This window comes from Hemitrygon akajei, chromosome 9 (genome assembly GCF_048418815.1).
Source record: "Hemitrygon akajei chromosome 9, sHemAka1.3, whole genome shotgun sequence".
Classification (NCBI taxonomy): domain Eukaryota; kingdom Metazoa; phylum Chordata; class Chondrichthyes; order Myliobatiformes; family Dasyatidae; genus Hemitrygon; species Hemitrygon akajei.
Window position 1 is genome coordinate 53705471 of NC_133132.1, and position 14445 is coordinate 53719915.

General features: G+C 44.8%; 1 protein-coding gene across 4 annotated transcripts in view; it reads right to left on the reverse strand.

Moving 5' to 3' along the window:
- Positions 1 to 14445, reverse strand: part of LOC140733124 (TOG array regulator of axonemal microtubules protein 2-like) — a 110825-nt gene that overhangs the window by 13014 nt on the left and 83366 nt on the right. For all 4 annotated transcript variants that reach the window (XM_073056007.1, XM_073056006.1, XM_073056008.1 and 1 more), the window contains exons 10-14: positions 12823 to 12928; positions 11039 to 11274; positions 5997 to 6155; positions 4004 to 4121; positions 1723 to 1823 (exon numbers count right to left, since the gene is read on the reverse strand). In XM_073056007.1, the coding sequence (XP_072912108.1) occupies positions 1723 to 1823; positions 4004 to 4121; positions 5997 to 6155; positions 11039 to 11274; positions 12823 to 12928 (720 nt within the window). The remainder of the gene's footprint in view (positions 1 to 1722; positions 1824 to 4003; positions 4122 to 5996; positions 6156 to 11038; positions 11275 to 12822; positions 12929 to 14445) is intronic.

Sequence of the window (14445 nt, forward strand, 5' to 3'; positions counted from 1 at the left end):
GGTAATAAGAAGAGGACATATCTCTGGTCAGGGTTGTTAGTTATTGTTGTTGCCTTCTTCAGGTATGCCCTCTTGAAGGTGTCCACCATTCTGACTTGGTAATAGAGACAGAGAGAGATAGAGGGATAATGAGAGAGAGAGGCAGACAGACAGAGAAGCAGAGAGAAGTGGGGAATCAGAGATATTCAGAGAGGTATGGTGTCATGTATTTATTTTGAGATAGAGCACAGTAACAGGCCCTTCCAGCCCATGCTGCCCTATTGCACCATGTGACCAATTGACTTCCTAGCCCATACATGTTGGAGGATACCAGAGCTCTGGGGCAAAGCCCACACAGTGTCCGGGAGAATACACAAACTCCTTACAGACAGTGGTGGGAACGTGTAGCATAGAAACAGGTCATTCAGCATCCCGTGTCCATGCCAACCAGTGGGTGCCCTTCTATATTAACCCTTTCCTCCACCACCTGGCCCATAACTTTCCATGCCTAGGCATAAGTGCTTGCACAGACGTTTCTTAAATGCTCTCAGTTGCTCTGCTTCCACTACTATTTCAAACATTGCATTCCAGATTCAGGGTGGGATTTTACTTCTTAGAGCATGGATAACTAAAGGCAAACCTGCCAATGGTCAAGGATGTGTAACATGTCAGAACTTTTGGAAAGTATTAGACCTGAATGGGATTTATAAAATATGGAAAGACATTGTTAAAATGATTTGTTTTTCACTTACAAGCTGATAGTTATTTTTGCTGAGCAAACGGAATCACTTGAAAACTTCAGTTAAAGATTAAAGAAGAGGGTGGGGAGGAATTACTGTCCACTAGGTTTCACCTTTTTTTTTAAAAAAAACTTAATTTACATTAAATTGAAATGAGTAAAAATCAGGAGAAACGGAATGTTGTACATCCATTGGGTGTCACCACTTTGCATAAGGAAAGATTGTTTTTTTTCCTTATGAAGGGAATCTGGGCAAGCTTAGCAGAAGAAAAGCTGGTCTGCGACATGGCAGGATGGTGGAGCTGGTGAAGAGGTTGGTGTTTGAGGACAGGGGAAATCTTGTACAGTTGCACAGGATGTTGGTGAGGCCACACCACAAGTACTGAACACAGTTTTGGTCTCCTTACCTACAAATGGTACAGTAGCATTGGAGGCCATCCAGGCATGAGTGAATTGTCATAGCAAGTGAGGCGAGACAGTTTGTATCTGTAATCCTTGGAGTTTTGAGGGCTGTGAGGTGATCTTATTCAAACATTTAAGATCCTAAGGGAGCTTGATAGGGGAGATGTTGAGATGCTTCACTAGTGGGAGAGTCATGAACAAGGGGACATCGTTGCAGAGTAAGGTCATTTAAAATTGGGGTGTGATAAAATTTCACCTCTTAGAGGGCAACCAGTCTCTGGAATTCTCTGTCCTCAAGAATGATGGAGGTCAGATCATTAGATATGCTAATGGTAAATATTTAAAAGCTTGAGGAATTGAGGGTTATGGGAAACTGATGCAAAAGAGTAGTTGAAGTCAGCATAGATGATCCATGATCAAAGCAAATGGTGGGACAAGCTTGAGGGGCCTGGTGCTCTACCTCTGCTCCTAGTTACTGAGTTTTGTGAAGACAATGCCTTAAGGTTGGTTTGACAGTGACCAAGTACTGCACCATAGAGCCTCTCTAAGAAGACAATTTAGAAAATCCCGTTTCACCAATGAAGACCGAAGTTATATGTCACCTTCCAGTGGTAAGCAGATCTTCCTGAGAATTCGAAGAGCTGTTGACCCTTGACCTGTGACCCTTCAGCGAATGATGATCTGAAGAAGCATCTCGAAGTCCCTGGATAACAATCAAGCCAGATTAACATAAAATATTTCATTATTTTGTGCTCACCAATTTTAATAAAGTTGGCACAAGAGTGGAAGAACCCCTTACTGATGATATAGTTGACCAAACTGAGATGGTTGGGTTGGTTTGAAGCTCACAACCAAGAGACGCTAACAAGGTTCAGGAATTAAGGCACGGCAGAAGTATGCTCAGAATTCTTTGATCAGCAGGAATGGCACCATCTTCCATGCAGCAATGTTGGCCACCACCAACATTTCCTTTTCATATGCCTGACCACTGCCACTGGAAATAAGGAAGTCAGGTTTTCCTTGCGATAAGGAAGAAAAATAACAGAAGAAGCTGGTCCAACACAGAATCTGCAAATGCCAAAGTCAGAGCTAGGGAGGCGATGCTTTATTCAGAAGAATCCACACAGTCAACTTAGCAATCATCTTGACTGTAGGAATAGGCAGGGAAGAAGTCAGAAGTCATGTTGAAGAAGGAAAAATGTCAGAAGCTTCTTTCAGATTCCTCCTAAAGCCTTGTATGTTGCAGCATTTTGTGTGTTATTGAAGGTTCCAGCTCCTGGAGTCTCCTGCCCAGTAGCTGGAAGGAGAGAAGAACTCAGCTGCCTGGCCGTGGTTGCAAATGATGACGCCCATAAAACAATAACCACTAATAATCCCGACTCAGCGGGACAGTACATTGGTACAGGGGGAAGAGCTACTGCTTCATAACTCCGGAGACCTGGGATCGTTCCTGACTTCCAGTGCAGTCCGTGTGGATTTTACAGGCTCTCCCTTTGTCTCCATGGGTTTCCTCTGGATGCTCCAGGTTCCTTCCACACACCAATCATGCATGGGCTGGTAGCAATAAATTGCGTGGTTGAATAAGGGATTGTTGGTAGAAATGTAGGGGGCTTAAAAAACTGGGGTTAATGTATAAGTAGGTGGTGGATGGTCAGTGTGGACAGAGTGGGCTAAAGAACCACCATTTATTAAGGCAGCATCCTTTAGCCTGATCTGTGCACTGATCGGTGTTCTGATCACTTCTTGGAAATTGGGCATCACTGGGCCACTTGATATGTTAAGAGTTTACTATATCGGCTCCAGAGCCTGTAAGGCACTCCTTTAAGCCCAGACATACTGTATATCCCAAATTTGATCCCTCTTCCATCCAGGACAAAAGAGTCCACAACCTCCACTGTATTACGGAGGAAAGGCAGCAGATGCATGGGAACATTGCCACCTACATATCCCCTCCAAGACCCACACCATCCTGACTTAGAAACACTTTGCCATTCCTTCATCATTTCTGAGTCCAAGTCCAACATTGTACAATACCTACTACATCAGAGGACAATGGCAGCATAATAAAGTGATTCATTATCACCTTCTCAAAGGCACTAAATTAATAAATAAATCAATATCCCCTTACAATATCTTAAATACAGACAGAGAATACTGGAAAAGCTTAGCAGGTCTGGCGATGGACAACAGAAATAGCACTTTAGATTTGTAAATCCTTCATCAGAGTTCTGACAAAGTCTCTCAGGCCCAAAATATTTCTCTTTCCACAGATGCTGCCCAACCTACCAAGTACTTCCAGCATTCTCTGTCTTTAGTTCTGATTACAAGCATCTGCAGATTTGTTTGTCCTTTTCAATCACTTTAGGTTGCTGGGTCTCAGATTTTGATAAAATACTTGTCAACACCTTGTGACATGAAAGCCAGTGTGTATATGAAGTTTCTGTGGTTATTTGGTTCACGTATAAACCTGACAAGGTAAAAAGGGCTAATTCCTTTTTTAAAAAAATATGGACCATTTGAGTTGGTAAAGACCATCCAAGTTCTTATGGTCACTCTTAATGATTATTCATTAGCTGATTTTAAAATCTTAATAGATTATGACACAATCCTACTCAACCATGACACGTTAAGTCAGTGATCAAAACAGGATAGAGTTAAGACCTTGGTGCCCAGTATGTTAAAGACTGGACTCTACAACCTAGAACCATGAGCTACTGAGAACTAATATCTCACGTGCAACTGTTGCTACTTTGCCAGCTACTTCCTCTCAGGTAGTAGAACCCCATGAATGTACCCTCTTGTCTCGAAGGACCTTTTGTCTACTATTGTGCCAGCCAAGTACAGAAGCAGATATGGTAGTTAAACATTGTAGATAACACTCACCCTCTTTTTTATAGTTGTGATAATATGGTACAGATCCTTGGACATGAGGGAGCTTTCCAGGTATCTCCCAAACTCTGAATGGGACAGCAAAATATTCAACACCTTCCGCCCATAGAACCTAACAAGGCAACAAAAAGGTGATGTCACCTCAACAAGTTTGAGAGTGCGGGGAGGGTAAATGATTGAAGAGAACATTGTCAACAAGGCCAGAGGGAGCATTGTCAATAGACAGTTACTTCCACAGATGTTTCAGAGTTCCTGTCAACAGGAACGCTAACTGAAGATCTGAGATGCAAATATTTTAACACTATCACTGCAAGATAAGAATCAAAGTATTCCTGACATACAGGCTCTTCTGACAGCCATCCATCCCCAGCAGACGAGCTCTCCCGTCCAAAGTGTCGTGATCACTGAGCAACCTAACCTGCCTCTCAAAACGCTGGTTCTGCAGACCAAACAGGCCCTCCCAGTCAGTTATTAAACTCTTCCCAAAAGACAGGCTTCACAGTCTGAAACATCGTTCTCACAGGGATACCAGGATGTAGCCCAAAACACTGACAATGGTCTGAAATGTCCCTCTCATGGAGAGATCGGGATGTTCTCTATTACAAGGTCTACAATCTGAAATGTCCCTCTCAAGAAGATTTCATAATAGCCCTCAGTATTTGTACTACAATCTGAATAGGAAAGATATCCACAGTCCAAAACTTCACTGCCAATTGTCACTGTCATCAGTACACTGAGAGGTCCAGTCATTCATTTAATATACGGAGTCTACAGTCTGATCTGTTACTCCCACTCAGGACCATCTCCCAGTATACAGCTTTACGGTCTGACGATTATTCCCACTGAGAGATCAGGCCCATCTCCCAGTTCACAGTTTCTATTGTCTGAACTGCTACTCTCAACTCCACAGTCCTCGTTCTCTCTCTCTCTCTCTCTCTCTCTCTCTCTCTCTCTCTCTCTCTCTCTCTCTCTCTCTCTCTCTCTCTCTCTCTCGCTCTCTCTCTCTCTCTCTCTCTCTCTCGTACAAAGAGAACAGAATGAAGAATACAGAATATAGTGTGACAGCTACACAAAAGTGCAATGTGGATAACCAGATAAAGTGCTGGAACCAGGAAGCTATTTAAAATAAGAGATCACCCACTAGAACAGAGAAGAGGCAGAATGTTTTTCTCCTGAGAGTCATGAGCACTGCTCTTCCTCAAGCAGAGGTAGGCAGGTTCTTGATGAGCAAGGAGGTGAAAGGTTCCCGCAGGTAGATGGGATCTAGAGATGAGATTACATTTGGATCGACCAGGAATTTTTTGCAATGACAGACCAGGCTCAAAGTGGCCCGGGTTGATCTTACTTCTAACGCATGAGATCAGAAATGTAAGAAACTGAAAGGAAAGATATTTCTCATATCAGCAGCATTTGATGACTCTGGGCCTATACTCGACAGAATTCAAAAGGATGAATGGGGGATCTCACTGAAAGGCCTGGATAGGGTTTGTATGGAGAGGGTGTTACCATTAGTGGGAGAGTCTAGGATCCCTTTAAAACTGCTATGAGGAGAAATTACTTCGGTCAGATGATGGTAAATCTGGAATTCATTTCCACAGAGAGCAGTGGAAGCCAAGTCACTGGCAGAGATTATTAGTTCTTAATTGGTAAAAAGAGACTGAAAAAAACCCAGCCATGATAGAATGACAGAGCAGACTCAATAGGGTAAATGGCCTTATTCTGTTCATATATCTTATGGTCACATGAAAATAATTTGCCATAATGAGAGGACTGGACAGTGGGGCCAGCCGGATTGCTCTAGCAGGGAGCCAGAATGGACTCCATGGATCTTATGACCTACTTCAACTCTGTAACTGTTCTGAGATTCCAATTACTGGCTGGAGGACTGATCTGTCATTTACTGTGTGTTGGTTCCTCCTGCTGCCAACACCATCACCATCTCCCTGCCAGTCCCCACACCAGCTCCCGTCCACCTCACTGGTCGCACCTTGTTTCCTGATTCCCATCCTGTGAGAACTTCACCGCAGACTGCACAATCTGGTCCACGTTGTCCTTGTTTCCCAGCAGCAGCCTCTCAACGCCAAGGTGTTCTACCACACGCAGGAGGTTCTCGGCGGTGCACTTCCGAACCACGGCGTTGCGATGGCTGGGCAATGGAAGACGAGTGAGATGGTGAGCAGTGGGGAAGACCAGTGATAAATACGAAGCACACTGGAGCAAAAACTACCTGCTGGAGGAAGTTAGGGGAGTGCAGAATAAAGATAGCCAGTGTACAAAGGGGAAGGTAAAGGATGAAAGTTCAAAAATCAACGTTCAAAGTAAATTTATTATCAAAGTAAATTTATATATATATGTCACCACTTACAACCCAGAGATTCATTTTCTTGTGGCCATACACAACAAATCCATAATAGAATAATAACCATAGTAGAATTAATGAAAGACCACACTAACTTGGGCGTTCAACCAGTGTGCAAAAGACAACAAACTGTGCAAATACAAAAAGAAAGAAATAATAATAGTTATAAATGAATAAGCAATAGATATGAAGAACAGGAGATGAAGAGTCCTTGAAAGTGAGTCTATTGGTTGTGGGATCGTTTCAGTAATGGGGCAAGTGAAGTCGAGTGAAGCTGCCAGCAAGGGTGAATCAGCTGAGGGAGGGGTTGATGGACGGATGGGAGCTGGTGGGAGAGGGAAGGGCAGAGAGAGTGACAGAGGCTTGCGGGAGGGGGTGATTGGTGGAAACAAGGTCTGCAGATTTTGGAGTGTGCTAAGAAAGAAAGGTGACATGTGAAACCAGACACACTGGAGCCTGATTAGACAATCCAAGCCTGCCCAGACACAACTGCATGGGCTGGGTTAGTTTTGAAACGAATTACAGGTCCTCTAACTTGGCTGCCAGTTACTGGTTCTTTATAAGCATACTCGTGCTTGCTTAAGGGTTAGGGTTTCAACTTTAAAAGTTAGACACATGGGCACATGGGTGTTCCATGTATAGCGATGTGAGCTGCCCTTCCAGGGGGGCAGGATACGATTAGATTCATAATGAGGATCAGGTTGAACACTAAAGAAATGGAATTGTCCGCAGTCAGGTTGGTTTCATACGTGGTTTTAATGTGTAACTGAGCAGTGCACTGAGTTGATTAATGGTACTGAGGCAGAGCATTTTAATTAGTAATTGGTTTATTATTGTCCCGTATACTGAGGTACAGTGAGAAACTTAATTTTGCATGCCATCCATAAAGATTGTTTCACTACATCAGTACATCGAGGTAGTACAAGGAAAAAATAATAAGAGAATGCAAAATAAAGTGTTAGTTACAGAGAAAGTGTGTGCATGCAGATAATTAGGTGTAAGGCCATAATGTGGTAGATTGTGAGGTCAAGATTCCATCTTATCATTCATTATCCTTATGACAACAGCTGTCCTCGAGCCTGAAGGCATGTGCTTTGCATCGTAAACACAAAATACTCTGCAGATGCTGGGGTCAAATCAACATGCACAACATACTGGAGGAACTCAGCAGGTCGGGCAGCATCCGTAAACCAACAGTCAATGTTTCGGGCCGAGACCCTTCATCAGGACTGAAGAAGGAAGGGGCAGGGGCCCTAAAAAGAAGGTGGGGGGAGGGTGGGAAGGAGAAGGCTGGTAGGTTCCAGGTGAAAACCCAGTCAGGGGAAAGATCAAGGGGTGGGGCAGGGGAAGCAGGGAGGGGATAGGCAGGAAGGGTGAAGAAGGAATGTAAGGGGAAAGCACTATGGGTAGTAGAAGGAGGCATGAGGGAAGTGATAGGCCGCTGGAGTAGGAGGCAGAGGAAAACTGGGATGGGGGAAGGGAGGGAATTACTGGAGAATTCAATGTTCATGCCAAGGGGCTGGAGATTACCCAGACGGTATATGAGGTGTTGCTCCTCCAACCTGAGTTTGGCCTCATCATGGCAGTAGAGGAGGCCATGTATGGACATATCCAAATGGGAACGTGAAGCAGAGTTGAAGTGGATGGCAACTGGGAGATCCTGTCTGTTGTGGCGGACGGAGCGTAGGTGCTCGACGAAGCGGTCCCCCAATCTGCGTCAGGTCTCACCGATGTAGAGGAGGCCACACTGGGAGCACCGGATGCAATAGACGACTCCAGCAGACTCACAAGTGCTTTGCATCTTCTGCTTGATCGGAGAGGGAGGAAGAGAGAATGTCCAGGGCTGAAGAGTTTTTGATTATCATTTTTATTTTGGCTTTATTTTGACTATGTTTTGCATTTCCAAGGCAATGAGAAGGTGGGTTGCTTGGCTTTAATTGTCAGTGGCTATTGAGATGACCTGAATGAACTGCTTCAGACTGTGAAATTAGAACTGTTGACCTGGGCAATTTGTTCATTGACGATGAATTGGGAAGTGGGAAAAGATACATTTTGGCAGAAAGAACAAGCCAAAATAATATACATGACATGGCATTGTTCTAAAGGGGACTGCAAATATACAATGGATATGAGGGGCAGGATAGAAGGAATGAGTAGTTAGTAAGGCAGAAGATCCTCTGGGAGTCATAAATGGCAGAATGGAGGACAAACATTGAAGCTTTCTGTAATACTAATGAGGTAACACCTGATCTGTTGTGTCCAGTTCTGGCCCTATACTGCTAGGAAGGATGTAAAGGTCCTGGAGAAGCTCCAGGGAAGATTTACTGGAATGGTTCCACAGATGAAGGATTAAAGAGCAATCCAGCCCAACGCTCTGCCCTCTCCCCAAGACCTGGAGATTCTTTCTTTTCACAGAGATTTGCGTAGGGGAAGGGTTGAGGGACGTGGTTTCATAAACAGGCTTGTTACGCCTATGGACCCAGTGCTCATGAATGGCGTTCATATAATTGCAGCTACTTAACGGTCAGCACCGACATAGAACATGGAGCAATCTGATACAGGAACAGGCCCACAATGTCTGTGCCAAACACAACACTGATTTCAAATAATTCTCTTCTGCCTGTACGTGATCCATTTCCCTCCAGTCGCTGCATATTCACGTACCTAATTAACAGCCTCTTAAATGCACTGTCATTTCTGCTTCCACCACTGTATTCCAAGCACTCCACTCTGTGTCAAAACTTTCCCCACGAACATTCCCCCCTCACCTTAAATTCCCGTCCTCTAGTATTTGACATTTCTAATCTGAGAAAAAGATTTTTGCTGTCTATCTATGCCTCTCATAAACTAATAAATTTCTATCAGTTCCCCAATGCTCCAGAGTAAACAATTCAATTTGTCCAATCTTTTGTTATATTTAGGAGCCTTTAATCCCAGCAGCAGCCTGGTAAACCTTCTCTGTACCCTCACAAAGCCTCCCCATCCTTCCCGTAATGGGGCGATCAGAACTGCACACTGTTTTGTATAGCTGCAACTCTTCCCAACCCTAATGCTCAAAGACCTTACCCATGAAGTCACGCGTGCCAAATGCCTTCTTTGCCATTCCTTCCACTTGCACGGCCACTTTCTGTGAGCTACGGGCTTGGAACCCAGATTCCTCTGCATATCAACAATGTTAAGCATCCTTTACATTCAACCTCACAAAGAATAACACATTACACTTGCTCAGATTAAACTCCATGGGTGGACAAGAGGGGCTGCTAGAGCTTTTTTAATTTTATTACTCTGTTAAAATCTGTACTTGGCCTTTAATATTGGTATAGCACAAGAGTTGGCAAATTTAGAGGGAATTTTGCCTCTGAGAAAAATGAGAAATCAATATCATCACTGTTCCCAACCTCGCTGGACATTTGGCATGTCAACAAATACTCTAACAAACCAACAGAGACACTGTTGCAAGAATCCTGACTGTTTGTCTTAAATCCTGGCACAGCCATTCCAATGCACAGTAACACAAGAGGCTGCACAGAGTTGTGGACACATCTCTGAACATCGTGGGTATGGTCCTCCCCACTATTGACAACATCTACAGGAGGCACTGCTTCAAGAAGGCAGCGTCTATCCATCAAGGATCTCACCATCTAGGCCATGCTATCTTCTCACTGCTACCATTGGGCAGGTGAAGTCCCACACCACATTTGTACAACCAACAGGTTCTTGAGCTGACCTGCAGAACTCTAATCCTAGCTCAGCGACATAACACTGCAGACCACCTCTGCTACTATTGACTTGCCTCTGAGTGTGTTTGGTTTTTGCACTAATATCTTGTTTTGCACAGTCTTTTCTTTACTGTCTTGTATAATTTACATTGTGTTCTCTGTACTTATAAGCCCGTGATAATGCAGCAGACAAGTTTATCATTGTATCTACATTACTGTGCAAAATTCTTAGGCACACATACAGTATATAACTAGGCTGCTTATGAGTTTTGCAAATTACTGTCATAATTTTACGTATCGCACTGTACTGCTGCTGTTGCAAAAAAAAGACAAATTTCATGACATATGTGAGTGATGATAAACCTGATTCTGATATGGGTCTCTGTTGTGAACTGAGAATAAGAAGAGGGCAGGGAGAAGGGTATCATGGTTGGGAAAAGGGGAAGGGAGAGGGGAGGGAGCGGGAAGCACCAGAGAGATATTCTGTAATGACTAATAAACCAATTGTTAGGAATCAAATGACCTTGCCTGGTGTCTCAGGGCTGGGTGTATCTGCACCTGCGCCAACCCTCGCTCCTGGCACTCCTCCTCTGCCACCTGTCCCACACCCCTCATGCAGCGCTCCAGCCTCAACATTCCCAATATACCTTGCCCCCGGCAGGTTTACAAACTCGCTCTCCACTCCACGTTGACAAATAGAGTACTGCGCAAAAGTCTTAGGCACCCTAGCTATATATACGTGCCAAAGATTGTTGCACAGTACTGTATCCCTCAATGTCCTTATGCACACGACAATATGCTTGACTCCACTTGACAAATGAGTGCGGACAAGGGTAGTCAACGTTAGGGGCAAAGCATTTATTAATTCACACAGACTATTGATGATGAGACCAGTTCATGTATCTGACACTCTCTTACACCTTACCCAGCCCAGCTCACATACTTCCTTACTTTAAGCCGCCTGCAATGAGGGCTGTCAGCGCCCGGGACGGGCTCACACTTTGCGTCATGATGCCCAGTGCCTTGACGGCCTCTTCGCGGATGAACTCGTTGGAGTCGCCGGTCTTGTGGAGCAGGATTCTGGCCACCTCTTCCACTTCCTGGTCCATGCTTCTCTTTAACTGGGAGAAGAGCTCCCCGAGAGTCAGCAACGCTGAGCGGGCAACCTTGGATCGCAGGTTATTAACCTGAGAAAAACAAAAATCACCTGAAGTGTCACCAACCTCATGGGAATACACACGAAATGCTGGAGGAACTCAGCAAGTCAGGCAGCATCTGTGGGGGGAAGTAAGCGATGTTCTGGAACAAGACCCTTCATCAGGACTACAGGAAGGGCCTCGGCCTGAAACATCAATTGTTTATTTCCCTCCACAGATGCTGCCATTTTGTGTGTGTTGCTCAAGATTTCCAGTGTCTGCAGAACCTTTTGTATCGTTGATCTCATGAGCCAGTGAACTTTAATTCCTGCTGAAACCACCTTCCTGGTTTCTGCTACCGGCCCCACTTGTTGGAAGGTGATGAGAGGGAAGTGCAGAGACCTGGGCGTGATCCTGATCTCAGGTGCTGTCTGGACGGAGTTTGCATGCAGTTCCTGTAGCCACATGGGTCTCCACTCAGTGCTCCACAATTCTCCTGCTTCTCAAAGAAGTCCTGCTAGGCTAATAGGACATTGAATGTTATCTCTTAGCATAGCTATGTGGTGAAACAATCAGAAGACGGGAACTCAAGGGTCTGCAGTTGCTGGAATCTGGAGTCAGGTAGCAATGGTGGAGGGAAATGGACAGTCAAGACCTTTAATCTGGAATGAAGGAATGCACGGATAGAGGACAGAATAGACAGGTGAGGGGAAGAGGGTGTGTCAAGAGCTGCTGAGAAATAGGTGGATCCATGTGAGGACAGGTGATTGGCAGATGGAGGAGGCAAGATAGTGACAGAGGCTGCGAGAGATAGGTGGAGGCAACAAAGGGCTGCAGGTGGAGGAATGTGATAGGAAAGGAAAGTGGAGCATGGCACCAAATAAGTGAGATGAGCTTGTGAGAGAGAATAAGTTCTGTGGAACACAAGGAAATACAGAAAGGGAAAATGGGACTCATAGGAACTGGTGAAGATCTGATGGGCTGAATGGCCTTTTGATGGAATGGCATAATGACTCCACATGAGAAATAGGAGATTCTTGCCATTGAAATTTGCACTGAGTTGTAGGATTATTTATGCATGAGTGTGAGTAGAAAGACCTGACTAGAACTGTGACAGGGGCCAGACTAAAGCATTAACATATCTTTTCTCAGGTGCCCTCAGATCTGCTACCCATCATTCTCAAAGAGTAATAGCTCAAAACATATTTTTTCCCTTTTCTTTCAGAAACTTGAGACCCAGTCTGTAAATGCAGTAGCTTTGTGACTAAGCTACTTGGACTGGCATCCAGAAGATTAGAACGTTGATGCAGAGACATGTTCAGATCCCAGCACAACAGCTGGGAGATTCAAGGCACTTACACAGTGAAAGACCACTGAAAGCAGCGGCCAGATTGTCGAGACAAAAATACTGCACTAACGTTCTGCAAATAACGCAGGGAAGGTTATCTGCCATGTGTGCTTATCCACTCCTGGGAAAGGCTTAGCAAATTATTCACCTCTGGGAGCAGTTGAGGGTTGTCAACAGATGCCATCCCTACCAGGAAAAGCTACTATGAACATAAAAGAACGTTAGAGCTATCCTTTTAGTAAATTACTCACCTCTTTCATCACTGCCAAGCAGACAGCATGAAGCCTTGTTAGGAGAATATCCTGGTGGAATCGGGCCAGGCGACAAACACTAGACAACCCTTGCCTCTTCATCTCCCTATAAGGAAATCAGATCACTGAGCAATCTTCCAGACTTACGTTGTCACTTGGAACAGGTCCAAGTCTCCACTAACTTAAGACTTGAGGTCAGAAGTTGTAATTGCAGAGGAACAGTGAGGCTCTTTGTTGGTCGGGTTTGACCATGGATATTGTGTCCTAGCTGCCTGTGTGACACGCAGACTAGGGCAGTACAATATGAAGAGCAAGCTGCAGCCCATGCAGCAGGCTCCCTCGCTCCACGCACCTCGTGAACCTAAAGGAATGACAGAGACCAATAATAGTTTGCCACCAGCAGCATTGCAGGAGTTGCCAGTCAGCAGTGAATTCAACGTAGAGCTGCCTTAGAGACTCCAGCTCTGGAATTTTTCTTGAAGTTTATTCCAAAAGCTTTCCCCATGAGTGTGTATACCCGTAAGGCAGCGGAGGTTTGAGATCAGAGTTTTCCTTCTCCTAAATGAGCTGCCAACCACGGCTGACAAGCCCCATCTGCCTGAAGCAACTGGTTTTAAGGTGCCAGTAACCTCCCTTTACACCTTCTCCTGTCAGTAGAAACGGTTCCGCTGGGTTTAGTAGCTAAGCCACGTGTGATGGTCTGGAGGCGGGCTTGATTGCCAGGGGCTATTTGAGGTGGCCATCACTGGGATCATTGTAACAGGTAGTGGGAGCTGTCCCTGACTATGACAGCCTTAAGGGGCTGCTGCTGAACGTTTTACCCTTTGTGTGATTGATTGGGATTGGCAAACCCATATCCACACAGCAGGCTATAGGAAATCATATCACAGCATTTTGTGTGCCTGACACACTTATAGTCAAGCATTTTGTCACCCAAACACATATGCTACTGTGAAGTCTCGCACCACTGTAGACTGCAATTTCTGTCTGTCCAAACTACTACTACGTCGACTCAGGCCTAGGGGGCCGGCGTCGGGCAAAAGGCATAAGTCTGTCCAAAAGGCCTGGCCAATTTTCAGGGATCAGGCCAATGAAAAGTTTATCTCTGGGATTTTCATGAGATCTGGGTCTACGTTAGTCACCTCTGTCAGAATAGATGGTGGGTAGATCCATATAAGGCCTTTTAGTCTCCTGACATGTGGTAAACCACTACTACAACACTGATGTTAATACTTTGTTCTAAATATTACTGCCATTGGCACAGTGGATCCTCCTATGACTGACTACACAAAAAGAAGTCATATGGATTGAAATGAAAACCCATCCTGAGCAATGCCTCTGAAGTAGTGATGAGAAATAGGAATTTTAATTATTCACTCCAAGTATCTGAGGTCAGTATTTATTGAACATCCTAGCTTATAAGTCACTGAGGCAAAAAGCAAACTGCTGGAGGAATTCAGCAGGTCAGGCAGCCTCTATAGAGGGAAATGGTTATTTGACATTTTGGGTCAAGACCCTTCATCTAGACTGAAAGAATAGATGGAAGACAGTCAGTATAAAGAGAGAGCTGAGGGGAAGCAGTGGGGCAAGAGCTGGCCCGTGATAAGAGGATCCAGGTGAGGA